The following is a 25,593-nucleotide window of genomic DNA, read 5'->3' as shown; positions in this document are numbered from 1 at the left end:
AGAAAATTCTATAAATTGTAGAAAAATGGAAGCAGTGATTAGAAATCTAGCCACAAGGAAACTGTAAGGTTTAGATGTTTGTAGGCAAGTTCTACCAAACTTTCAAAGGACACATTATCTCAGTTTCATACAAACCCTCCAGACATTAGAAAAATTGAAAACACTCCCCAGTTCATTCTACAATCCCAACATCCTAACATCAAAGCTAGGCAAAGACGTTGTCAAAAAGGAAAATTATAGGCCAGTTTCATTTATGGATGTAGTTGTAAGAATTCTGACTAAAATATTATTTCAGTGATTTTTTTTTTTCTTTCGTGAAGCAGGCCTGGGCTGGGTTCAAACCTGCCACCCCTGGAGCACAGGCCAACACTCTAACCACTGAGCTACAGGTACCCTGACTAAAAATCTAGTAAATAGAATCCAACCCTGTGTTAGAAAGATAATACAGGGCGGCACCTGTGGCTCAGTTGGTAAGGCGCCGGCCCCATATACCGAGGGTGGTGGGTTCAAACCCAGCCCCGGCTGAACTGCAACCAAAAAATAGCTGAGCGTTGTGGCAGGCGCCTGTAGTCCCAGCTACTTGGGAGGCTGAGGCAAGAGAATTGCTTAAGCCCAGGAGTTGGAGGTTGCTGTGAGCTGTGTAATGCCATGGCACTCTACCGAGGGCCATAAAGTGAGACTCTGTCGCTACAAAAAAAAAAAAAAAAGAAAAGAAAGATAATACATTTGACCATGTCTAATCTTATAAGACTATTTTTAATCTTAGAAAAATATATTAATGTAATTAATCATTTTAACAGATTAAGGAGAAAAAACATTTGATCAACTCCATAGATGCAGGAAAATATTAATAAAAATCAATATTTACTCATGTTTAAAGCTCTCAGTAAGTTAGAAAGAGCCAGGAGTGTCCTAAACTTGGTGGAGAGTAACCTACAGCAAATGTGACCCTTAAAGATTCAGACTTGGAGTCATTTCCTTTAAAATCAGGCACAAGACATTCAGCCTTCTTCTGTTTGCCATTATATTAGGAGTTCTGATCAGTACTATACAGCAAGGGAAATGTAGAAACAGAAAGATGAAAAAGAGCAAATGAAGTTGTTATTTACAGATGACATGATTGCATATGTTAAAAAACCTGTGTATGTGGCCGGCTCAGTGAGTAGGGTGCCGGCTACATACACCAAAGCTGGCGGGTTCGAGCCTGGCCTGGGCCTGCTAAACAACAATGACAACTGCAACCAAAAAATAGCCGGGTGTTGTGCTGGGCACCTATAGTCCCAGCTACTCAGGAGGCTGAGGCAAGTGAATCGCATAAGCCCAAGAGTTTGAGGTTGCTGTGAGCTGTGACGCCACAGCACTCTACCCGGGGCAACAAAGTGAAACTCTGTCTCTAAATAAATATTAAATATTTAAAAAGAAGTAAAAACCCTGTACCAATATTACCAATATTTAGAGAGTGTAGCAAGATGGCTAAATAGAAGAATGATATATAAAAGTCTGTTACATTTCTGTATAACAACCAGAAATGAGGAGGAAATTTATTTATTTATTTATTTTTTATTGTTGGGGATTCCTTGAGGGTACAATAAGCCAGGTTACACTGATTGCAATTGTTAGGTAAAGTCCCTCTTGCAATCATGTCTTGCCATGAGGAGGAAATTTAATTAAGATAATATTCACAGCAGTATCAAAAAATCTCGTATTTCAAGGATTAACAAAAATTTGCAGTACAGGATAAAAACAATTATAAAACCTCACTGGAAGAAGCTTTTCCTCTAAAGGGCCATGTAATAAGTATTTTAGGCTCTGGGCCACATGGTATCAGTCTCTGCTATTTAGCTCTGCCATTTTATCACAAAAATGTCTTGCCATAGACAAGATGCAAATAAATGACTGTGGTTGTGTTCTAATAAAACTTTATTTACAAAAACAGATGGCAGGCCACAATTTGCTGCAAAAATTATTGTGGAAGTGGTTGATTCTTCCTAAAATGTACCTAGAGTCAATGTAATTCCAAGGAGAATACCCACATGGTTCTTCATGAATATTGATAGAGTTAAAGGAAAAATAAAGGCCAAAGAATAGCTAAAGAACTTCTGATGAAAAAAAACAAGGAGAGAGATTTGCCCTACAAGAAAGAAATCAGGATTTATTAAACTGCTAAGGTCGTCAGACAAGGTTGAAGATATCAGGAGATGGGTTGTGGCCTGAAATAGCTCAGAAACCGCCGTGTGTGCAGAGCACTGCTGTGTGATGGGGGTGGGGCGTTGGCCAGTGGGTAAGGTGGGGAGGGATCGTGGTATCAGTGAGGCTGTAAAAAAGATCACCCATCTGGAGAAAGGTGACGCTAGATCTGCACCTAATACACAAAAATCAACTCCAAACAGATTAAGGACTTCGGTGCCAAAAATATAGTTGAAAATTCATAGTAAAGAACATGCGGCGTGTCTATGAAAGTTTTGATTTTTGTAGCTCTTGTGCCTTTTCTGTGTTCTACCCAACTGGAGATGAAGTAGGTTGAGGCAAGATTGTTGAGTGCCTAAGCAATAGGGAGCTGCGAAGTGTTTCTGAAGAGGGGCTTTCTGGAAGGGCAACGGGTGTGTAGGTGACAGTGGCTCAAACGGAGGCTCCTTCCAGGTCCCCTGAGTCAGCATTCCCCATGAGAGGGGACATCGGCAGATCTAAGCAGTTTGTCTAACACTGCTTGAAAAACAGGATTATGGCATTCTTTTAAAAGTAAAAGTGTTAGCTGGGTGTGGTAGCTCACACCTATAATCCTAGCACTCTTGGAGGCTGAGGCAGGAGGATCACTTGAGCTCAGGAATTTAAGACCAGCCTGACCAAGAGCCAGACCCCATCTCTACTAAAATAGAAAAAATTAGCTGGGCTTTGTGGCAGGTACCTATAGTCCCAGCCACTTGGGTGGCAGGAGGACCGCTTGAGCTCAAGTGTTTGAGTCTGTTGTGAGCTTGGACAATGCCATGACACTCCACCCCTGGACAACAGAGTAAGACTGTCTTAAAAAAAAAAAAAAAAAGTACAAGTGTAATAAATGCACTGTTTTTCTAAGCTTTTTAAAAATTGTCACTCAAGGCTCAGCACCTGTGGCTCAAGCGGCTAAGGCGCCAGCCACATACACCTGAGCTAGTGGGCTCGAATCCAGCCCAGACCGCTAAACAACAATGACGGCTGCAACCAAAAAATAGCTGGGCGTTGTGGCAGGCGCCTGTAGTCCCAGCTACTTGGGAGGCGGAGGCAGGAGAATCGCTTGAGCCCAGGAGTTGGAGGTTGCTGTGAGCTGTGATGCCACACTACTCTACCTAGGGCGACAGCTTGAGGCTCTGTCTCAAAAGAAAAAGAAAATTGTCCTTCATTGTAGGATTTCTGCAAGTTCTTTGCTGTTTATGATTACCCAAAGTTTGGGGGGATCATCGGGTGATTTTTTTTTTTTAATTTCAGATTGATATAAGGGTACAAACGTTTAGCTTACATTGTTTTCATTTCTGAGATAAAGCTCAAGTTGTAGTTTAGCCCTTCTGGTTTTTCTTCTACACTAAAGAAATCCTTGCATGGCTCTTAGGACAAGTAGATGGAAAGGGAACCTAAGGAAGTCTTCAGGGCAGACTTAGTCATGTTACTCAGCCTTTGCAAATCTGCACCACTGACCTCTGCAATAACGAGCTAAGTGAAAACGCAGACCATTTGATTGTGGGCCTTTTCCTAATGGCTGTAGAGGTTGTAACAGCCACTGACTAACTCCACCTCTGCCTCCTCACTCCACATCCACTTGTAATGAATGTGGGGGCACACCAGCACCCTTTCTTTTCCACAGTTGCCCTGTGGTGTTAGGGATTGGTGAGATTTTCAGCAGGATGATCATAAAATGCCTGACGATGAGCAAAGAGCCTGCCAATTGACATTAAAAATGTGGCTCCCAGAACAGCAGTGGATTAAAGCCAGCAGCACACTCAGGGTCTGCCTCCCTCGGTGGGGAAAGCTGTCGGGTCTGAAGTTCACACTCCATAACCCTCTCCTTCGTGGCTGAAAGTCTGTTTTGTAGCTCAAAATAAAAAGTGAACCTTATTTAATGTCCGTGTGTTTTGTACAACCCCCTTAGGAAGCAGAGCAAGAAGCTCAGGACTGTAAATTAAGACTGGGTTGTTCTTTATTTTGTTTGGCTCTTTAATACAACTATAAGTAAACCACTGGATCCTTGTGGTGGATCAGGTGCCCGTGATGTAAACTAGAGGTTAATCACATCCTTCAAGAGTCTGGGGCATAAGAAGTGGCCTTCTGTCCTCATGAACCAGACATCATGAACATGACTTGTCAGGAGAGGCCCACCGAAGGAGGACTGGTATTCTTCCAAAGGAGACTCAGATTGCTTGCAAAGCAGAGATTCCTTTTTCTTCCTCCCATTGTTTCCTTGTCAAAACGCCAAGGTGCTAGTCTTTTTTAAAGCTTAAATAATACAGATGTTAGCACTTGTAAAAGTTAGAATCTATAAAAAAATTATGACAAAGATAGTGATAATGCCTCATTCAACAGAATAAATCTTAACAATTGCCAATTGTTACCAATACTTAACAATGCTGAAGTATTCAGCATTGAGATTTAATTGCTACTATCAACTATTAACAGCTGATGGAAATTCTGTGATCTATTGTGTCACCTAAAATTTTGGCAAAAGGTATAGATGTGGATACAGATGTAAATATATAAACAGACAAATATAGTCTTTTTTTTTTTTTTTTTTAGTGAGACAGCCTCAAGCTGTCGCCCTGGGTGGGGTGCCATGGCATCCCAAGTAACTGGGACTATAGGCGCCCACCACACGCCCAGCTATTTTTGTGTTGTAGTTGTCATTGTTGTTTGGCAGGCCCGGGCTGGTTTTGAACCCACCAGCTCTGGTGTATGTAGCTGGCGCCTTAGCTGCTTGAACTACAGGTGCCAAGCCAGATAAATACAGTCTTAAGTGAAGTGTGTTCTTACTCAAGAAGGATGGGAATATCTTCACTTGTTACCTGGTCAGTCTTAATCTTGTACGAAGCAAAAACAAATGTCAAAGTAATTTTTAGTCAGCACAGAAGTGCTAGTTGTGGAAAACGACAGTGGCCACTAGGCTACTTGGAGGGAATGCCACGCAGTTCCCAGTATGGGAAGGTAGACCCACACTCATGACCAGGACACAGGACTGAGGACAGGGCTCTGGGAACCTGTGTTATTTCAGATCTGATAAGATACATTTCTAGGCAAGAAAAGTGAGTTAGATTTTCCTTTTTTTTTTTTTTTGAGATAGAGTTTCACTTTGTTGCCCTCTGTAGAGTGCTATGAAATCACAGCTCACAGCAACCTCAAACTCTTAGGCTTAAGCGATTCTCTTGCCTCAGCCTCCCGAGTAGCTGGGACTATAGGCACCCACCACAACACCCGGCTATTTTTTGTTACAGTTGTCATTGTCATTTAGCTGGCCTGGGCTGGGTTCTAACCCTGCTCCCTCAGTGTATACATATAATCCAACATGTACATTCCTTCTCTGGCTTTTCCTAATTTACCCGGTTGTTCATGAGTTAGTCAGCAATGTGAAGATTGATTTTTTTCTTATGGTAATTTACCAATAATTTGAATAGCAGTGATATGGTATGGTTAGTGATCTAGTAATTTGATACAGCACAGCATGGTGGACGTCACTTCTCCCTGTGTGCTACATTAGTACCTCCTCCGCAAGGACCTAATGAAAAATCATGCATTTACTATCAATAGGACTTCACAGGGTAATTCATATATCACATGTCCCTTTTGAACTTGAATTATGTAAATTCAGAAGCTCTAAGTGACAACTGTGTTATCTCATCAATTGCAAAATAATCATGAAAGAATGATTACTTAAATAGAAGTAGCTAGGGTTGGGTATAGTGGCTCATGACTGTAATCCCAGCACTTAGGGAGGCTGAGGCAGAAGGATTGCTTGAGGCCAGGAGTTTAGACTGGACAATATAGTGAGATCCTAGCTTTATTTAAAAAAATAGGAAAATCAGGTGTGATAGTACATGCTTGCAGTCCCAGCTATTTGGGAGACTGAAGAAAGGATCACTTGAGCCCAGGAGTTCAAGGCTGCAGTAAACCATGATCATGCCATTGCATTCCAGTCTGGACAACAGAGCCATACCCTCTCTAAAAATAGATACATAGATGAATATACCTGCTTTTCTATAGATAAAATCCTTTCAAAGAGGGAAGACGATAAAAAATAATCTGGAAAAGCTATCTTGTGGTGAAAAAGAATGAGAAGATACCAAGTAGATTATTAGGAAAATACCAGAGATACCCCACTGAAGAATGCTGAATAAATAATTTTTATATTGTCTCATCTTTCCTAAAAGTGCCACAGCATTTTTGTTTTTAAACTTGAAGTGATTTTAGGGTCTTTTGCTTTGAAAATATTTTAAAAATTAAAAAAAAAACAAAACGTTTTACCCATGCTTATTTTTTTTTTTTTTTGTAGAGACAGAGTCTCACTGTACCGCCCTCGGGTAGAGTGCCGTGGCGTCACACGGCTCACAGCAACCTCTTAACCCTTGGGCTTACGAGATTCTCTTGCCTCAGCCTCCCGAGCAGCTGGGACTACAGGCGCCCGCCACAACACCCGGCTATTTTTTGGTTGCAGTTTGGCCGGGGCTGGGTTTGAACCCGCCACCCTCGGCATATGGGGCTGGCGCCCTACTCACTGAGCCACAGGCGCCGCCCATACCCATGCTTATTTTAACAAATTCATACAAAGTGCTAACTAGAAGCTCCTCTCCTTGGATACCCATTCCTCAGAAGTCACCAGGTGGGCTGTTTGGTGTAGGCCTTTTCAGCCAGGTTTGATGCTCTATGTCTGTAACATAGAAGAGTTACCCAAAAATAGAGTTATAATGTTCTAAAATTTGCTTTTTCCCCGATTTAATTCTAGAAATAGTTGAAGAACATCTTTCCGTGTTAGTGTTGCTGTTATTTTTAAGGTATTCACCTGCATATATTGTCATTATTTAATCATTCTCATGCAGTTCTCTAGATTTTCAGTAATAAGTGGGGTGCGTCCGCATCTCTACACAGACTTCTGTCCCTGTCTGGTCACAGTAGAGGTCCTAACACATAAATTCCTGGGAGGAGAACTGCAGTGTCATCGTTTGGCTTTGCATAGTTGAAGATCTTGTCTCTGTCCTGTGTTTTCAGCCTGTTTGTTTTCCAGGCCCTGATGGTGCCTGCAGTGGGCACACAGGAAGATGCAATCCTTAATCCTTTCTTTGCCGGCACCAGTCCCCTTATCTCCTTCTACAGTTTATAACTGCTTAAGTTGTAACAGAAGCAGCAGACCTTTCAGGTCCAAAAGGATCCCAATTATGGACTGTCTGTCGCCTTAGATGGCAGGCTGAGGGCTGCTGCCTTCAGCTAAGTTACATTTGCTCCCACCTCTCTGTGCCAACTGGTCAGCTCTGACCTGAGTTTCCCTCTAACCCCAGACTTCGCTCTAAGCTACAGAGAGCAGCCGACACCAGGGTTCTGAGTTTCCCGAGCATTTCCTTTACTCCGTCTGCACCTGCCATGGCCAGCAGCCTTCACTAAAGGTGTCACATGCTGCATCCTGTCACCACAGTGCACCCTGAGGAGGCCTTGGGAGGAAGATGGCATCCGTTGGAGGGGTCCTCCCGTGTGAGCTCTGTCGCCCCAGCCTCTGACTCAACTGTTGTCCCCTCCGCTGCCTGAGGAAGGGCAGAACGTGGTCTGCGCTGCTCTTTCAAGCCTTGTAGATAGGATGTCTTCAGGGACTTCTAATCAGTGGGTTTCCTGTGTGTTTATTTCCTTCACTAGGCTGAACAGTCCAAAGAAGAACAGAAGCAAGGTTTGAGCGCGGAGAAGTTGATGAGGCAAGCCTCCAAGGACGTGTGTCGACTTCGGGAGCAGAGCCGGAAGGTGCCTCGGCAGGTGCAGTCCTTCAGGTAAGTAGCCCCCCACTGGGACAGTTTTGGGGCTGTCCTGTCATCTCATTATGCTGGAATTCACCTCAGTGTTCAGATATGAGACAGAAATCTTCTGTTCTCCAGCTTGAAAGTATCATTTTCCATTTGTTCCTTCCTGAGGTTACAGTCTTGCCTGCAGAGTTAAAGGCTGATAAAAGCCTGGTCCCCGAGAACCCAGGTGTCACCAGCTCCTAGTGCAGTCAGAATGTCTCATTGAGAAATCTTTTTTTTTTTTTTTTTTTTGAGAAAGAGTCCCATTCTGTCACCCTGGGTAGAGTAGCATGGAGTTACAGCTCACAGCAACCTCAAACTTCTGGGCTCAAGCGATCCTCCTGCCTCAGCCTCCCAAGTAGCTGGGACTATAGGTGCCCACCACCACACCTAGCTAGTTTTTCTAATTTTAGTAGAGATGGGGTCTTGCTCTTGCTCTGGCTGGTCTCGAACTCCTGAGCTCAAGGGATCCACCCACCTTAGTCTCCCAGAGTGCTGGGATTATGGATGTGAGCTACTCCGGCTTTTTCATTGAGAAATCTTAGCACAGGATACAAAGTGGTGCAGAAGTCACATATCTTTGGGGTTTTGTTGTTGGCTCACTTTACAGACATTTGTCCAGCACCATTAGGCCCTGAGATACAGCAAAGAATACATGCTGGTCTGCAGGGGAAGCTGGTAACCAAATGTCCACAGTGCCAGCTGGAAAGAGCCACGAAAAAGAACCTGAGAGAGGCGCAAGGGGGAGTCTAAATCTGTGCAGGGCAGGGGCTGGGGCTGCAGCTGCCAGCAGGAGAAGGTGCAAGAGTTTGAGCCCATGTGGAGGGACACCTGCAAGTCCTAACGGCCCTGGGGACGGCGGGTTTAAGCAGGGCATGGAGGCAGGAGGACAGAAGCAACAGTGTCAGTGGTCAGCACGAGGGGCGCTGCCAGGGAGAACTGGGCTCAGACCACGCGAGGTGTGGAAGGTGCGAGGGGACCAGGAGAGGGACTCCAGGCCAAAAGCAAATGCTGGACTAGGTCAGGTATGGAGAAACCGGTGAGGCTGACCGGTGGGCTCATCGGTCCACGCTCCTGCCATTGTCAGTTTTTATTTATGAAATGTCTTGTGGAATTGAGCAAATTTAAGGGACACTTTGCCACAGAAATCGCTCTCATTCCAGCGTCCGCACTCTGTTGACTGCTCCTTTTCTTCCGTCCCTTTGTCTTTTCTACCCTGTTGCCCTCTCCCCGACACTGTTTGCCTCCCAGGGAAGCTAGTGCTGTAACCTTCCTTCCGGCTGCCAACCAGCCTGCTTGCACCTGCAGCGAATGTGTGTTGATGTGACAGTTTGTGGACAAATAGACATGTTGCTCTTTGATAACTATGCAGTTTTAACCCCTCTCCGAACCCCAGATCCATTTTGCTCTGTCTCTCTCAGCGTCTGCCTGTCGGGTTGGTCAGCTTCTCTGCTTTGGGACACAGGACAGTCTTTACCTGTCAGGCAGCCGCGTTCCCCCGTGGCCCTTCATCAGAGCCTCGGTAGCCCTGGTCAGCTGTCCCTGCTTAGCCGGGTATTCGTTTTACAGAATTTTCCTGGCATCATGTACCGCGAGGTCACCGAGAAGTTTCAATGAGGGATTTGAATCCTATACTTTCTGGTTTAGAAACACCCATACCCAGATTAAACCTGTAATGACTTAAAAACCATCTTACACTGGAAATGCCCGAAGAGGGGGATGTAGTGGCCTGGTCTGAAGGTGATTTACTATAAGCAGGGCTGCTGTTCTGCTAGGTATCCTGCGATTAAATGGAGTTCCACCTGAGGAGAAGACCACTCATCCCGGCTTGCAGCGATATCACTGCCACTCTGGGAGACGATGTTTATGGTCACAGGGTATCTTCACTGTCATATTTAGGCTGGTTTGTTTCTCGCTCTAGGGAGAAGATTGCCTACTTCACCCGAGCAAAGATAAGCATCCCAGCCCTGCCGGCTGACGACGTATGATCACACGACTTAAGTTTATTTTTTCACCTGTTCACTTGGTGAGGAAGGGCAAAAGATTGAACATTTGTTTGTTGGTTTGGTTTGGTTGGGGTTCTGGGGATTTTTTCTTTTTGGTAAAATAACTGTCAACTCTTGAACTTTATTTCACATCAGATTTTCCACATGTCGATTTATAACGTACCTTGAATGTAATTCTTATATCCTTAAGAAAAGAAGAAAAATCAGGTAACAAAAATGGGATCATCTGGTACACCAGTGTTGCACAGTCTGCGTGTGTTGCCAACTGACTATATTTTGGAAAAATGGAATACAGGTAGTACCAAGTGTCTGCTCCACAGAGCTGACTGTCGAGAAGGTGGTTTCGCTTTTCCTCTATTTTCTTGTGAGTGGACTATGACGATGGCAACAGAGCCATGGGACATTTTTGTACCACAGAGCAGCTTTTTCAGTTTGAAGCTACACGTGAGTGTAAGATGAAGCTTAGAGTCCACAGTGCCTCTGAAACAGGTGCTGTGTTCATTTCCTTCACTTACGTTGGGACACTTGCTTTCCTTAAAACAATTTCCTGGGACGTGCCTATGGCTCAAAGGAGTAGGGCGCCGGCCCCATATACCAGAGGTGGTGAGTTCAAACCTGGCCCTGGCCAAAAACCACCAAAAAAAAAAAAAATTTCCTTTTTTGTCCTTTTATATTTGCTTTAAAAAAACCTATGATATAAAATACTAAGCCTAGGATATAAGAATGCAAAGGAAGCAAGGCTCCTGGCTACACTACAAATCTTGAAAGCCGTGTCACTGAGAGTAGCAGAGGGGAGAGGTAAGTGCCCCTTCCCCAGAACACACTGCATTGAACTCATTAAGTGAGTGGCTGGTCCATTTATAGCACCTGACCTTGCACGTGTCCACATGTGAGTTTCTGGCTTACATCAGTGTTTCATCCTAGATATGAGGATGATGCTAAGTGGTGGCCCTGTGTTCTGAGGTCAGCTAGCCCACAGGACGTGGAAGAAGATGGGTCAATACTCACTAGGTGAGACCCAGAACAGAGAGAGGGAAGAAGACCTTGCTTGAATAAAAATTGCCAAAAATAAATTTTAAAAAACCGTTCATCAAACAGATTTTTTTTTTTTTTTTTTTGTAGAGACAGAGTCTCACTGTACCACCCTTGGTAGAGTGCCGTGGCATCACATGGCTCACAGCAACCTCTAACTCTTGGGCTTACGCGATTCTCTTGCCTCAGCCTCCCGAGCAGCTGGGACTACAGGCGCCCGCCACAACGCCCGGCTATTTTTTTTTTTTTTGTAGAGACAGAGTCTCACTTTATGGCCCTCGGTAGAGTGCCGTGGCGTCACACGGCTCACAGCAACCTCCAACTCCTGGGCTTAAGTGATTCTCTTGCCTCAGCCTCCTGAGTAGCTGGGACTACAGGCGCCCGCCACAACACCCGGCTATTTTTTGGTTGCAGTTTGGCCGGGGCTGGGTTTGAACCCGCCACCCTCGGCATATGGGGCCGGCGCCCCACTCACTGAGCCACAGGCGCCGCCCCAATCAAACAGATTTTTTAAACATTTATTAGAAATTACCTTGCAGCTCTCCTTTTTAGGGGGCCCTACATATAATTTATGGTAAATAGTCGAGAGGCAAAAAGAAAAAGAGTGTTTCTGGGGAAATTACTTATTTGAAGTATAGGCTGAACCATTTGTGTAAAAAAAGCTATTTTAAATGTGCGAGATTAGAGAGAGAAATTGGCTATCGCGTCCTCCAGTTTAGAATTTTAGCTCACCCAGCCCTGCCACTTTTCAGAAAAAAACAAACCCTCCGTGTAGCTGCTGCCAGCATGAAGGCTTCTAAAATACATAAGTATTTAGGAGATTTAAAACCACATTTTTTATGCAGTTTGTTATACTAGAAGAAGCAATTTTTGGTTAGCCATCATATGGAGCAAACCAAACCAATTTCTTTTTTAAGAAATGCAAAATTTTCTTAAAGAAATTGGCCCCTTAAAGAAAAAAAAAATTCCCTTCCTAATCTAGAGTACTAATTAACAAGACTTTGGTTTTAATAAGTACTTTTATTTTCTTAAAAGTCCATATACGTATTTTGGAAAGTACATCTTCACAGAATCAAAGTAAGCAGTTTCTGAGCCTAGAACTTTCTTTTTTCCTAACTGTCCCACCACTTCTATGTACTTTTCTTTGAAGACATAACTGGACATGACGCTACTCTGAACAAACACCAGCCTAGTGAATGGCTGAGCGCCATCCTTCCAGGCTGCCCTGTTCATTCTTTCAGATAACCAAGGAAAATGAGAAAAATAGCACCATTCACCCTGACCAAGGTCAAATGTGAAAGACAGAAGTTTATTTAAAGTAGAGATCAATGAAGAGCAGCTGTTCTCAGCTTCTTAGTTTGACCATAAAAATGTTTATAGAATTATGTGTAGTTGTACCGTATGATTTTATTTTCTTCATTTATTTATTTACGGCCTTATTTATGTTCTGTTTAATATATAGTTTGGTTCTGGCCATTTTAAATGTTTGACATAGAAGAGGTTATATTGGAATATTCACAGCTTTATAAATCTTCAGCAGATTGGCTGTTAACTTTTTGTAATACAAAAAGTTTCAGACAAGTATTAAAGAATAAAATCTGTCTCAGGCCGGTAGTAAACAGTTGTGACCAAGATGTTTTTGGTTTTATTTTACAAAATGTGCTCATTTCTAACATGAGAGATGGACTTATTTTAAATATTTCTTTTGCCACAGTTTAAAACTCAGCAATAGTGTTATGTATTTATAGGCAACTTTTAATAATCCTGTCATATTTGTACTAACCCACATGATTCACAGTGATGAAACATTTTAATAACTTGATCACAAAACCATATGGACAAATATGAATTTTAATATTATAAATACTATTTTTAAAAAGTAGATTTTATTCTGCACAGGGTAAAAAGAATGTAATATTTAGTTCTCAAGTTTGAATTATCAGTATATTATTACAATTTTGTATATCAGAATCTTAAGTGTTACAGGTACAAAAGGAATATTGCTAGCCAAATGAACAAAGTTCAGCTGAATCTCTGTAGCATGCAAATCAAATAAATTTAAAATCTTCTTTCTTTGCTATTGCTTTATCTATGTTGAATTAAATATCAAAAGCTCAGGACTGAACTAAATATTTAATCAGGTTAAATTCTGAATGTTTCTGTTTTAATTTGTCTTGTTTGTAAAAGGATGCAAATACATTGCTTAGATTAATTTTGGTTTCTGCACTTTCCATGTGTTTGTGGGTGGAAAAAAAATTCAGTGTTGTTTTTCTTCCTAAAACAAAGATACATATTGCTTAATACTTCATTTCGGTGTCATTTATTGTTCAGTTAATTTCCCTGATTGGCAGAAACACAAGTGTTTATTTGAACCATGTACCAGGCAAATATAAAATCTTACATGAAGATATCCCCAAGCCAGCAGTTTGTTGTGAATAGTTCTTTTTTGGACTGTATGTACTATTGATTAAAAAAAAAAAAAAAGGCAAAATATTTTCATTGTGCAAGTGAAATGAAGGGCTCCGGACTACATGCTCTGTCCTGACACTGTCTAAGCTAGCAGTGTGATCAAGGCAAGGCCCAGGTCCCAAGAGTTTCCCTCCCAACACTGTGGGACCCCTGGGCTGCTCAGAGCTGAGGCAGGTGTGCACATGGGGCATCAGATCCAGAGCACAGAACACAGAAGCAGAAGCACATTTGTGTGGCAGATTCTATGTGAATCATTCAAAGAGCATGAGTGTGCCCTCTCAGCAGCAAAGAAGGCATAATGGATATGGCTGACTTTTGGAAAAGTCTCCATAGAAGCACTGAGGTCTGTGATTCAGAAGGGGATGATATACCCCACACCTCTCACCTCTAAGGCTTTTAAAGAGCTAGCCGTCTTCTTAGATAATATGCGTTTTAAATAAATATGCAACAAGACCTTTGCTTTATTGTAACAGATTATCTTAAACATCTGAAAGAAGTAAATGATTTCCAAAATGTTTCATTTCCATATGAATAATACCTTCAAAGATACATGAGGACAAATGTTTCATTTTCCAGTTCTGAGCAATCACTGAGCCTATTTTAAAATTGAGCAAACTCATCCATAGTGATGAGTGTGGTTACTGTTAAGACCTAATTTGTTTTGGTGTCAGTGTAGAAGACGAAAGCAGTTTACCAGTCTTACAAAGAAAGTATAGTTTGAGAAACTGGTAGCCACAGTGGGGAAAGTACATTTCAGAAAATCAAAAGCATAGTGAATGGTGACTGGAGCAGGAAGTCCTACCACCTCCAGTGCCGAACAGGCATCTCCCGAAGAGTAGACACCACTGGTCCCTCCTGGTTTAGACTTTCAGATTGGTGCTTTTCATCTCCAGGTTTTGGCAATGATCTTGCATCTCTGCCACTGCATAGTGGTCTGAAGCTAGAGGAGCTTGGCCAGAGCAAGCTGCACAGCTGAGCAGACTTCCTCCTAGCACAAGGAAAAATCCAGCAAACCAGCCCATAAAGAGGGCTTCCCCAAACTCCCACCTGGGGACAATCTCTGGCAGGGTCTCATCCCAGAACTCCTGAACCGTCGAGTGGGCCACCCAAGAGACAGGGACCAGGGCTGTGATCCCCGATGTCCAGAACAAGGTCCCTCCCAGCATGAGCAGTCGCCTCTTGAGATCTCGCTGACTCTCCCCAATCTTCAGACAGTCCAGGCCGAATCCAGACAGCAGCAGGCCCAGAAATCCCAGCCCATTGCACAGGAACATTAAAACCCTGGAGACCCTGAGCTCAGCAGGCAGAGCCAGGAAAGAGTCGAAGTCCTTACACTGCCTCCCCACTTCCTCTTGGGTGACACAGGTTTGCCAGAGTCCCATCGTCCAGTTCTCCATTTCATTTAGTTCCAGGTTGAGGTTCTTCCACTGTGGCAGATAGTTTGTAAGACAGGATAAAACCCATCCCAGCAAGGATAACAAAATACCAGCTAATTGTGCCACGGTTCTAAACACTAAAGCCATCCTACAGCACCGTGACTTTGGCCCTGACATCACTGTGTGGCACTTGTGTTATCACCTGCAAAGCTCAGAAATATTTTTTCATTGTGTATCTAGGAGGATTCTTGCCAGAGATGCCATTGTTTGATTCCATGTTGAATGGGTTTCAGAAAAGGACAGGGAAATAAATGCTGCAAACCAGCAAGTAATGCCAAGGTGTGGCCAAGATCATGTTTGTGTCCTGTGGGCTGAATTTTGTCGAAAGCAATTTGTCACTGAAGTAAACTTAAGTAGTAACAATCTTCCTTTCATGGTTAAAGTACAAATGGCTTTCATGCTGTTCCACACCTTTCTAACAAATCAAAGACATCTAAAAAGCAAAATATTTAATTGACGGTTTGGGTTCAGCTCCTCCAGCTTTTACAGTCTTACTAATTAGACCTGTCAGATTTTCATCTGTGAGAGTTCTCACATTTCAGTTCATATGCTGTGTAATACAGGGTGTTAGCATTCTCTAAAATAGGTTCCAGAAAAGTATTTCTTAACCAAATAAATTGATCATACCAGAAATCTCTCTAGACCTTAAATCAGGCCTGTTAGCTAAAAAAAAAAAAAAAAAACTCTTTGCTCATACATACCACACAGCATGGGAGACAACACTGAACTAAACTCTCTGCCTTTGTCGTATTCGTGGTCATAAAACACTTGGTTTATTTTTTCTCTGCTGAAATATGCTTTCTATGCAGTAGGAAGGTTAAACAGGACTTTGTAGGGTAAAATCAACACCACTTTTTGTTCACCACTAAAGTACATACCCAGGTTTGTAATTTTTAATTGAATAAAGGAAAGTTTGTTGTTGTTCAGATAAGTGAACTGGCAGTATGTGGAGATCAAGAAAAATACCTTTGGAATTGTTTTTTCTTTCTTTCTTTCTTTCTTTTTTTAATGTGAAGCCTTTGAGGAAGAGATGAGAGAAGAGATTGGCCGGTATTTTAAATCTCAGAATATCACAATGTACTGGAAACCTTCACCTCATAAAAATCCTGTCACACAGGGTGCCTGGTAATTTCCTAAACACAAACCACTTCTGTTTGAAGAAGACCGAAGTCATTGTTGTGGAACTAACACTTTGGGGTTGGCCTAGCGTGTGGTTTGACTAATGTAGAACACTTAGAAGATTTCAGATTGTTAGGTTAGCTTTTTTCTTTAGGACACAGAAACTAATTATTTCCTACTATAATAAAAGACAAAACAGATCCAAAAAAGCTTCCTAATATGAAATTAACACCTTAAAGCTTAAGACTGAGTATATTAGGCAGCCACCACCACATATTGATTTAAATAACCATTGATGAAATTTTTTCACTCATACCTATGGAATGCTTGCCATAATAGTTTTCTTTTAGGTATAAGATTTTCTGTCCTTCTCTTCCAGGTTTTAAGGGTGTGGGGGGTCTAGTATAGAAAAATAAGTTACTGAGTGAGAAATTGTGAGCTGCACAGAGTTAGTTGTGTAACAGAGACCTCTTTGTCATAACAAAGAGGATGCAGTATTCATCTCTCTGGCCTTGTCAAAGTCTCACAGCTTAGGCTCTGCATTTCCGTTTTCCAGGTATGGACACTGAGTTTGCATCTCTGCCACTGCATAGTGGCCTGAAGCTAGAGGAGCTTGGCCAGAGCAGGCTGCACAGCTGAGCAGACATCCTCCTAGCACAAGGAAAAATCCAGCAAACCAGCCCATAAAGAGGGCTTCCCCAAACTCCCACCTGGGGACAATCTCTGGCAGGGTCTCATCCCAGAACTCCTGAACCGTCGAGTGGGCCACCCAAGAGACAGGGACCAGGGCTGTGATCCCCGATGTCCAGAACAGGGTTCCTCCCAGCATGAGCAGTCGCCTCTTGAGATCTCGCTGACTCTCCCCAATCTTCAGACAGTCCAGGCCGAATCCAGACAGCAGCAGGCCCAGAAATCCCAGCCCATTGCACAGGAACATTAAAACCCTGGAGACCCTGAGCTCAGCAGGTAGAGCCAGGAAAGAGTCGAAGTCCTTACACTGCCTCCCCACTTCCTCTTGGGTGACACAGGTTTGCCAGAGTCCCATCGTCCAGTTCTCCATTTCATTTAGTTCCAGGTTGAGGTTCTTCCAGTGTGGCAAATAAGTTGTAATAATAGATAAGACCCATCCCAACAGAGATAATAAAAGTCCAACAGACTGCATTGCTATTCTAAAGAGTAAAGCCATTTACTCTTAGGACAAATCTTAGGACTTCGCCACCCCTATAGGATCTGCTGTCCTTTGTGGTTGACAGTAGTGTGACGATCTTGGTTCTATGCTGCCTGGAATATAAGCTTTGGTGTTAACTCTTTAGGCACTCTGAAATGCGTTTTTGTTCTTGCCAAATATAATGTTTCATGTAAAGGACGAAGGACTCTGTTAAAACTATGAGTTAGGCTCTCTGATAAGGATTTGATCTGTTACCTTCCAATTTGGTAAAATTATATCCTCAATGCTTGATGGTTATAAGTCTAAGGATGAACAAAGAGGTCTCTATGACCCCCTCACCCTAAAAGACAACAGAAATCTTTGTGCTTCAATATGGATTAATTAGATTTTAAGTGGTGATAAAAGGCTAGCTCTTTCTACAACAGGACTTCATTGTAATAGCTGAATCTGAGATTTCTGGGATGCAAAACAAGGCCTTGTAAAGAAAGGTAGACTGTTTCCCTATAATCTTCATTTTCTCAGACTTCAACCTACACAGGAGCCTGGCCCATGTTCTTCAGTGTCACAGGGTCTCGGCTGGGACTTGGCAGAAAGGTTTCCCTCAGATCCCTTTGAAAGATAGATTCACTGGGCTGATTAAAATGAAAAGGACCAAGGTTGATGCCCGGGGGTCTAGGGGAGAAAGGGAGCATCCCAGGAAATCCCCATTTTCACTCTGCCTTCTTCTCCAGCCTCCTTAAGGACTAGGGATAAAGCACCGTGTCTTGGCATCCTGGGAGGTGTTTTTTGGTCCAAAACCAAACTGTCCTCATGGTCATGGTCATTTCAGCCGTGTAGGCAGAGTGGCACCAGGCACCAAGACTCTTGCGGTTCCAAGACAAACAAGCTGCGGTGGGGCTGGCCCTTGAGGCTTTGTCCTGTTTGTTTGGGGGTTTTGGTTTAGGGGCCACACCTTGAGAGCAGACAGGGCCTCCTGGGCTGAGACATGAGGTCACATGCTCTAGGTTCCCACGGCTTCCCAGCCCCAGTGTGGCCCAGCTCCTCTTTGCACCATGACAGGCCCAGATACTACATGTCGGCATCTCTCAGGGGAGTGGAGGGGACGGGGTTCTGCAGGTTGACAGGCTCCCCTAGTAACTCTTGAACACGCTGAAGTTTGTGTGTTTGAGAAAGAGGCCCTTCGGCTGTGCCACCTGGCGCTAGGTCTGAGCCCCACCCAGAATCCTGAACGGAGCCCACCCCTACCACCGATGCCCAGCTCCAGGGCTGTGGGGAAGGCAGAGGGAGGCCCCATCTGGGTTTTGTCAACCCCCTTCCTTTACCACCTACTGCTTGATCTTGATTGTTTTGCTCAAAGTGACTTGCCTGAAATATAACTGTGGTCTGTGTGAAGCCTTTATGTATGTAAAATATATATAGTATACTGTTTTTTTTTTTTTTGTAGAGACAGAGTCTCACTGTACTGCCCTCGGGTAGAGTGCCGTGGCGTCACACGGCTCACAGCAACCTCTAACTCTTGGGCTTACGCGATTCTCTTGCCTCAGCCTCCCAAGCAGCTGGGACTACAGGCGCCCGCCACAACGCCCGGCTTTTTTTTTTTGTTGTTGCAGTTTGGCCGGGGCTGGGTTTGAACCCGCCACCCTCGGCATATGGGGCCGGCGCCCTACTCACTGAGCCACAGGTGCCGCCCTATAGTATACTGTTTTAAAACATATAGCCTGGCTGGGTGCAGTGGCTCACACCTGTAATCCTAGCACTCTGGGAGGCTGACACAGGTGTATTGCTTGAGCTCAGGAGTTCAAGACCAGCCTGAGCAATAGTGAGACCCCCCGTCTCTACTAAAAGAATAGGAAAAACTGGCTGGGTGTGATGCCAGGCACCTGTGGTCTCAGCTACTAGAGAGGCTGAGACAGGAAGATTGCTTGAGCCCAGGAGTTTGAGGTTGCTGTGAGCAATGACTCCATAGCACTCTAGCCGAGGCAGCAGAGTGAGACTGTCTTCAAAAAATTAATTAATTAATTAATAAAATATATAGCCTTTATCAGTTGCTTGAATTGATTCATTCGGTTTTATAATTGCCAGCCAGTCCGTCAGCTGAGTGCTCCTGAAGCTTTTACCAAAGGGTTCTGAGGAGAGAGGTAACAAAAATCCCTAATTCAGAGAAATATTAGTTTATACTTGTTTCTATATTTTTCCTTATTATTATTGTCTTCTCTGATGGGCAAGAATTAGGGCCCATCACTAATTCTTTCTTCACCCCTGGAATGTCCTGAGAGCCTCTGCTGTGTGAAGCTGCTGGGTGCAGGCGGTGGGAGGGGGCCAGCCCAGCAGAGCATCTCCAGGATAGATCAGGAGGAAGGGAATATGGACTTTCCAGAAGGCCTCACTGCTGCTGCCCTCCAACCTGGGTCCAGAGGGTGGGTATGTGATAGACACACCCAGGACATGTTGTCCCGGCATAAGGACTCTGCTGTGACTCCAGGTAATGGCATTTCAGAGAGGAAGTAGGGGAACCCAGTCAATATTAACTTGATCTCGGCTTGCATGTGCTGGCAGGGAGGAATGCAGGGGTGAGGGCGAGCAGGGGAGGAGTGTTTCTGAAAACCTGGTTATCTGATGATTCTGTCTTCTGAGGCCCCAGCTGAGTTTTTGCTCCAAACCCTCAAAGGACTAATGCTCAGGAAATAATGTAAGGCATCAGCTCTGGATAGTAAAGAGGATGTCTCCTGTCATGTAGCAACTAAGGGACAGAGGGACAGAATGAAGTCGTCTTTATCTGTGCTGCTTTAATACAATACCTGGGACTAGGTAATTTAGAATGAACAGAAATTTATTTGGCTTACACTTCTAGAGGCTTGGAAGTCTGGTGCCAGCCTCTGGTGGGGACCTTTGTGCTGCGTCATCTCATGGCAGAAGGTGGAAGGGCACAAGAGGATGACAGCAAGAGGGGGCCAAATCACTTTTTGAGAATTTTACTCAGTTTTATCAGAATAAAATCTTTTTTATTTCAAATTAATATGAGGGGCTCGGCTCCTGTAGGCCAAGCGGCTTGGGTGCCAGCCACATACACCAGAACTAGCAGGTTCAAGTCCAGCCCAGGCCTACCAAACAACAAGGACAACTATGGTCGAAAATAGCCAGGTGTTGTGGCGGGCGCCTGTAGTCCCAGCTACTTGAGAGGCTGAGGCAAGAGAATCACTTAAGCCCAAGAGTTTGAGGTTGCTGTGAGCTGTGACGCCACGGCACTCTACACAGGGCGACAGCTTGAAACTCTATCTCAAAAAAGAAGAAAAATTAATATGAGGGTACAATTTATAGGTTACATTGTTTTCATGTCCAAGGTGAACCCAAATTGATTTTATAAGAACCCACTCTCAAGATAATTCACTCACTTGCATGATAATGATATTAAGGACCAGGGATGTTCAAACTTTGTTCTTCTTTGCCGTCCACTGGAAGGAGAAGAGTTGTCTTGAGCCATACAGTAAATACACAAACACTAGCAAAGAAAGGCCCATGCATACTTGTGATATCTGACACCCCATTCATGAGAACAGAGTCCTCAAGGTCTCTTTACCTCTTACCTAGGCTCCACCTCCCAACACTGGCAGTGAGTGTCCAACATATGAACTTTGGAGGGGGCACAGTCAAACCATGGCAAAGGCATAATAGTAATGGCTAGTTACCTATGGAGTACTTACTGCTTGCCAGGCACTTGTTAAGATCTTATCTATGTTAACTTATTCTCATAAGAACTCTGTGGTGTAGACACTATTATTACCTCCATTTAAAAGATAAGGAATCTGAGGCTTAAATAAGCCAATTAACATGCCAAACAATTGAGGGAAGAATTAAGTCCATGCCTGTCTCACACCAAAGTCCAAGCCTTAATCTGTGAGGCTGTAAAAAGCAATCCTCCACCACTGTAAAGATCCCTCTCCATTTTGTCTTGAAGCTTTACTTGCACCTTGTGGACACTTGGCACAGCGCCGCCTCCTCAGATCAGTCAACTTGAATGTATCCTATAGTTGTGGGAGGCGTTTGCTGGCTATGTGGCCATGAAGGGAGAAACTGCAAAGGGGTTTATGGAAATGGTCCAAACCAGGGACCAGCCTCCACCCACTGTGCAAATAGACATGAAAAGTTCTCTATCTCAGGATTAACTGGGTGCTTTTCTTTGTAAATCCTTTCTAAATATTAATCTAGGCTCCCAACCCTCATGGCTAAGTTAATTTCCAGTTAACAAATGGGAAAATCCTTGCCAATCAGTGAAGGCCTTGGCGGCTCCCCTTGAGGGGGTGCTTGGGGATGTGTGGAATCCCAGAGATAACCGACATCTGGAAATCGTAGCACCTGCACTTCCAGTGAGCTGAGGCCTGAAGAACCAAGGCACTTGGCCGCAGGTCCGCATGGAGGCAGACTGGCCTGTGGACCCAGATTCCAGGGTTCTCTCTGCTGAGTCACGCTGCTGGGTTTGAGCAGAAATCCACTCCCTGCCTGGTGCCCTGGCTGTCAGAATGTCTGTCCTTTTCTCTAAGGGAGAGTAAACTCTCTGTAAAAAGTAGTCAAGCCCCCACTGGTCCTAAAAAATGGTGCTAGGAGCTGGGGGAAAGGGGAAGAAATGAGAGGGGAGTTCGTGACCTGGATAGAAGTGGCAGGTGCAGACAGGGTCAGGGAGGACCAATCCAGGGGTCACCGTGGGCATCTAGCCTTCATTGACAGGGTGAGCCCTGGGCCTGCAAACATCAGCCTAAGGGCTCTGGGAACACTCCAGCTCCAGCTGGGAGTTGAGAAATGAAGCCTGTCTGGGAACGAAAGGTAAAATTTGAAATGATCTTTGCCCCTGTTGGGTTTGCACCTGTGGCTGTATCCACGGCACCACGCTGCGTGACTCACACAAGGCTGGTCGTCTCAGTCCAATTCTTTCTCTTTGAACTGTAGGCAACTACAGAAAGCCTGAAGTGTTAGCAATCACATGGGCAACAGTGTTTACTGAGGCCCTAGGCTCACAGCAAGGTCTAATATATTTTGGCTGGAAATACATATTCAATGCCTGAAGAAAAGTATCTGTGGGAAAGAAATCAAATGAAACCTCTTAGCATTGCTGTCCCGGGTTTCTGGGCACCAAGACCCCAGCCTGGCAGAGTCACTCACTACCAGAGAAAGAAGTTCCCACCACCAAGGCCCTGGAGGCAGAGGAGGACAGCCTGTCTTGGCCTCATGAGCTGGTACAGGGAAAGCTCTGCTTCAGTCACTCCCTTACAACCCCCCTGCAGACCCTAGGAGCTCAAATCACATGCTTACAGACCTTTCCAGAACAGTAAGCCTTCCTGGGGACCCGTCTAAGCAGCAGTGTCCTAGAGATGTCAGTGCCTTGCAGGATGTGACGTTCCAAATCAAGGACACTGGGGCTGCCCAGCCCCAGCAGGGCTGAGTTGGGGATGGGGAGAGTGTCTGTGGAGGGGGACTCCCCTGGGGCACCTGCTGCTGGCCCAGTGTGTCCCCAAATGCAAAGGCTCTTTGTTTTCTCAACAGGTTGTCCTGTTCAGGTTTCCAGAAGACAGTCCAATAAGGGTCTGAAGGAGGTTTCTCTTGTCCCCTGCAAAGGAAATCATGGGGTTGCAATGACATTTTTGTCACTCCTTGTTACCTGTAAGGACCTGCTCTCAGCGCGGGGGGTGCTCCTAAAAGCAGCAGATTTCCCTGCTGTTGGGGGGGAGCCGGCAGCAACCCAACCGTGAAGCCCACAGGACAAAGCTGCACTCAAGAGGACACTGTCCCCTCGTGACTACAAAAAGCCTTTGAAAATCCCCACCTGAATGCACAAAAACAGTCTGAATTCAGAGTTATTACATGGATTTCTCCTCCCTCAATCAAGAGGATGAAGTTTGTCCATAAGTCAGTTTATTTAGGAGAAATGGCAGAGCATGGCTTTTAATGCCAGAAAGACTCTAATTGAAATTCTGACTCTGCTTCTTACACTTGTGTGACCTTGGGCACCTTTGCTCCTCTGAGACTTTAGAATAGAATAACATCCAGACACCAGCATTCAGGAAGTACCTGAGAAGTGAGGCACAGGGTATGGAAGCTCCCAGCACACAGTAGGTGCTCATTAGTGAGAGTTCCTATTTTTCATTTGTATTTTGTCCTCAGAGGCAGATGTGAAACTACAGTTAGGTTATCTGTTATTGCACACTGGCTGAAACAGGTGTCCCTGTCCAGAGTTCAGACAACCAGATTCTTCTAAAATGGGGTTTTGTGCCGTCAGAAAGGGCTTGGTGGGCAGGCTGGGCTCAGCGTGGCTTCCGTATAACCCGCTTTCTCCTCAGATGCAGGTGAGGGGCTCTGCTCTCACTCTGGGCCACCCAGGGCAGTTTTGTGTTATTGTCTCCCTGCCTTTAGATTAAGAGAATCAGATCCTGCTCACTGACCGTGGTTCCTGTGGCCCCAGGTCCTCCTACCCAACCCAGGGCTGCAGCCAGGAGGCCGGATCCAGAGTCAGGGTTTGTTGCCAAGTTTCCCTTCACAGGGCCTTGAGGGTAAAGGTTGGAGAGATGACAAAATTGGCTGTGGATCCCAGAGTGTGACAAGACTCTCTGCCCATGTCTGTTGCATAGCCCAGGTAAAAGGCATTGTGGTAGAATCTCTGCTTCCCACAAAGATAGACAGATACAGTCTCCTTGAGTTCCAGGTGTAACCCACAAGTAACATTTCACATTTAAGGATGTACTTGTTGTTAATGGAATACATACAGTATATAATGTGTGGTGTGAATGTTATGAGCAGTTGGAGATGACACCCCCTTAAAAGATGATACACAATCTTACAGGAAAAGAAAAGACATCCACCTAATAACTAACACAGGAGGTGAAGGTGGGAGTGCCACAGGCCAGGCACAGACTACGGGGGGCCCCTCAGAGGGGAGGGAGGGCCAGCTATGGAAATGGGCCCATCCCAGAAGACGTTGTGGCATCATGGAGGAAGTAGCATTTGAGCTTAGCCCATAATTTGGCAGGATTTGAATAAAACTAACTGAAATGGTTTACTCTTGCCAATAAAGAATGGTTCTAGTTTGGAAATCTTTGTCTTACTCCTGGACTCTTCCTTATTAAAGATCCAGCTCAAACTCTGCCACATTGTGAATAAACCTTCCGCTTAATGTCATACGTCTTCAGTGTGGTTACACTGTTGATCAGCCATAGTGACCCCTTGCATAATTCTAAATTTACTTTTATAAAGAAGGCAATGTGCAGCTTTCAAACACTTCCATAATCCTTATAATAAGGAAAAGATAAACAGATTTTATCTCACTTATGGAATTCACCTGACTCCTACTTGAGGCTTTCATAATAACAGTGGAGAAAATTTCCTGGCAAATTTTAAGACCTGGAATGTAAAAACAAAAGTGCTTTAAGAAATGAAAATAGGGCTGGGAACAGTGTGACTCACACCTGTAATCTCCACACTCTGGGAGGCTGAGGCAGTAGGATTCCTTCAGCTTAGGAGTTTGAGACCAGCCTAAGCAAGAGCGAGACTCCATCTTTGCTAAAAATAGAAAAACTAGCCAGGCGTCTGGGTGGGCTCCTATAGTCCCAGCTACTCGGGAGGCTGAGGCAAGAGGATCACTTGATTCCAGGAGTTTGAGGTTGCTGTGATCTAGGCTGAGGCCATAACACTTTAGCTTGGGCTACAGAGTGAGACTCTCTTAAAGAAAAAGAACAAATAATTTCTGAAATTGATTAAAACATTTGTGAGATTTTCTTTAGAGACATTTGAAGTTTAAATTGAGAAACCAGTAACATGATTTTATACTATTGAGAGGCAAGCAGTATAGCTGAAAGAATCAGAAAGATCTATATTTCAGCCCTGGGCCTGCCATTTGCTACCTGTGTAATCCTAGAAGAGCTTAGTCCGTCTTTATTGAAATTTCTTCCTTTCTGCAACGGTGGTAATAATGTCAAGATTGTCAGCATTGCAATAGTAATAAGACAGTGCAATTGTCCATCACTGTGGTTGGCATATATTAGCCGCTCAATAAATCTTCCCTTATAGCCCCCCCAAAAAAAGAAAAAGAACAAATAAAATAAAAATGTAACTATCTTTAAAAATCAGGGACTCAATTTATACCAAGATGTTGCAAAATCTGAGATATAGTGTTAATGTGGCATTAATTTGCAGCTCAAAAAAAGCAAAAAAGCTGGGCGGTGCCTGTGGCTCAAGTAGTAGAGTGCCGGCCCCATATACTGGAGGTGGTGCATTCAAACCTGGCCCCGGCCAAAAGCTGCAAAAAAAAAAAAAAAGAAAGAAAGAAAAGAAAAGAATGGACCTGGAGGATATATATTAGATTAGCATTTCTTAAATTTGAA

General features: G+C 44.2%; 3 protein-coding genes across 5 annotated transcripts in view; 1 reads left to right on the top strand and 2 right to left on the bottom strand.

Annotated features, from left to right (window-relative positions):
• Nucleotides 1-25,593, top strand: part of WWC2 (WW and C2 domain containing 2) — a 154,237-nt gene that overhangs the window by 125,563 nt on the left and 3,081 nt on the right. Inside the window, exons 22-24 of one of the 3 annotated variants that reach the window (XM_053584958.1) lie at nucleotides 7,858-7,985; nucleotides 9,919-10,023; nucleotides 22,763-23,005. In XM_053584958.1, coding sequence (XP_053440933.1) covers nucleotides 7,858-7,985; nucleotides 9,919-9,985 — 195 coding nt within the window. In that variant the 3' untranslated portion in view covers nucleotides 9,986-10,023; nucleotides 22,763-23,005. Of the gene's footprint in view, nucleotides 1-7,857; nucleotides 7,986-9,918; nucleotides 13,444-22,762; nucleotides 23,006-25,593 lie in introns of those variants that run through there. The other 2 variants (XM_053584965.1, XM_053584947.1) reach the window with 2 other exon arrangements.
• On the bottom strand, nucleotides 14,365-15,394 carry LOC128590817 (claudin-22-like). Its single transcript, XM_053598256.1, has one exon. The coding sequence runs from the start codon at nucleotides 15,055-15,057 to the stop codon at nucleotides 14,365-14,367; it is 693 nt and encodes a 230-aa protein (XP_053454231.1). The 5' UTR covers nucleotides 15,058-15,394.
• LOC128581768 (putative claudin-24) lies at nucleotides 16,508-17,958 on the bottom strand. Its single transcript, XM_053584976.1, has one exon. The coding sequence runs from the start codon at nucleotides 17,243-17,245 to the stop codon at nucleotides 16,583-16,585; it is 663 nt and encodes a 220-aa protein (XP_053440951.1). The 5' UTR covers nucleotides 17,246-17,958; the 3' UTR covers nucleotides 16,508-16,582.

The sequence above is a fragment of the Nycticebus coucang genome, chromosome 1 (assembly GCF_027406575.1).
Source record: "Nycticebus coucang isolate mNycCou1 chromosome 1, mNycCou1.pri, whole genome shotgun sequence".
Lineage (NCBI taxonomy): Eukaryota > Metazoa > Chordata > Mammalia > Primates > Lorisidae > Nycticebus > Nycticebus coucang.
Note: the sequence above shows the minus strand (reverse complement) of the source record. Positions and strands in the feature narration are given on the sequence as shown.

Excerpts from the sequence above, each read along its gene's own strand:
- LOC128590817 (XM_053598256.1), bottom strand. The coding sequence starts at position 15,057 with ATGTCAGGGCCAAAGTCACGGTGCTGTAGGATGGCTTTAGTGTTTAGA.
- LOC128581768 (XM_053584976.1), bottom strand. The coding sequence starts at position 17,245 with ATGGCTTTACTCTTTAGAATAGCAATGCAGTCTGTTGGACTTTTATTA.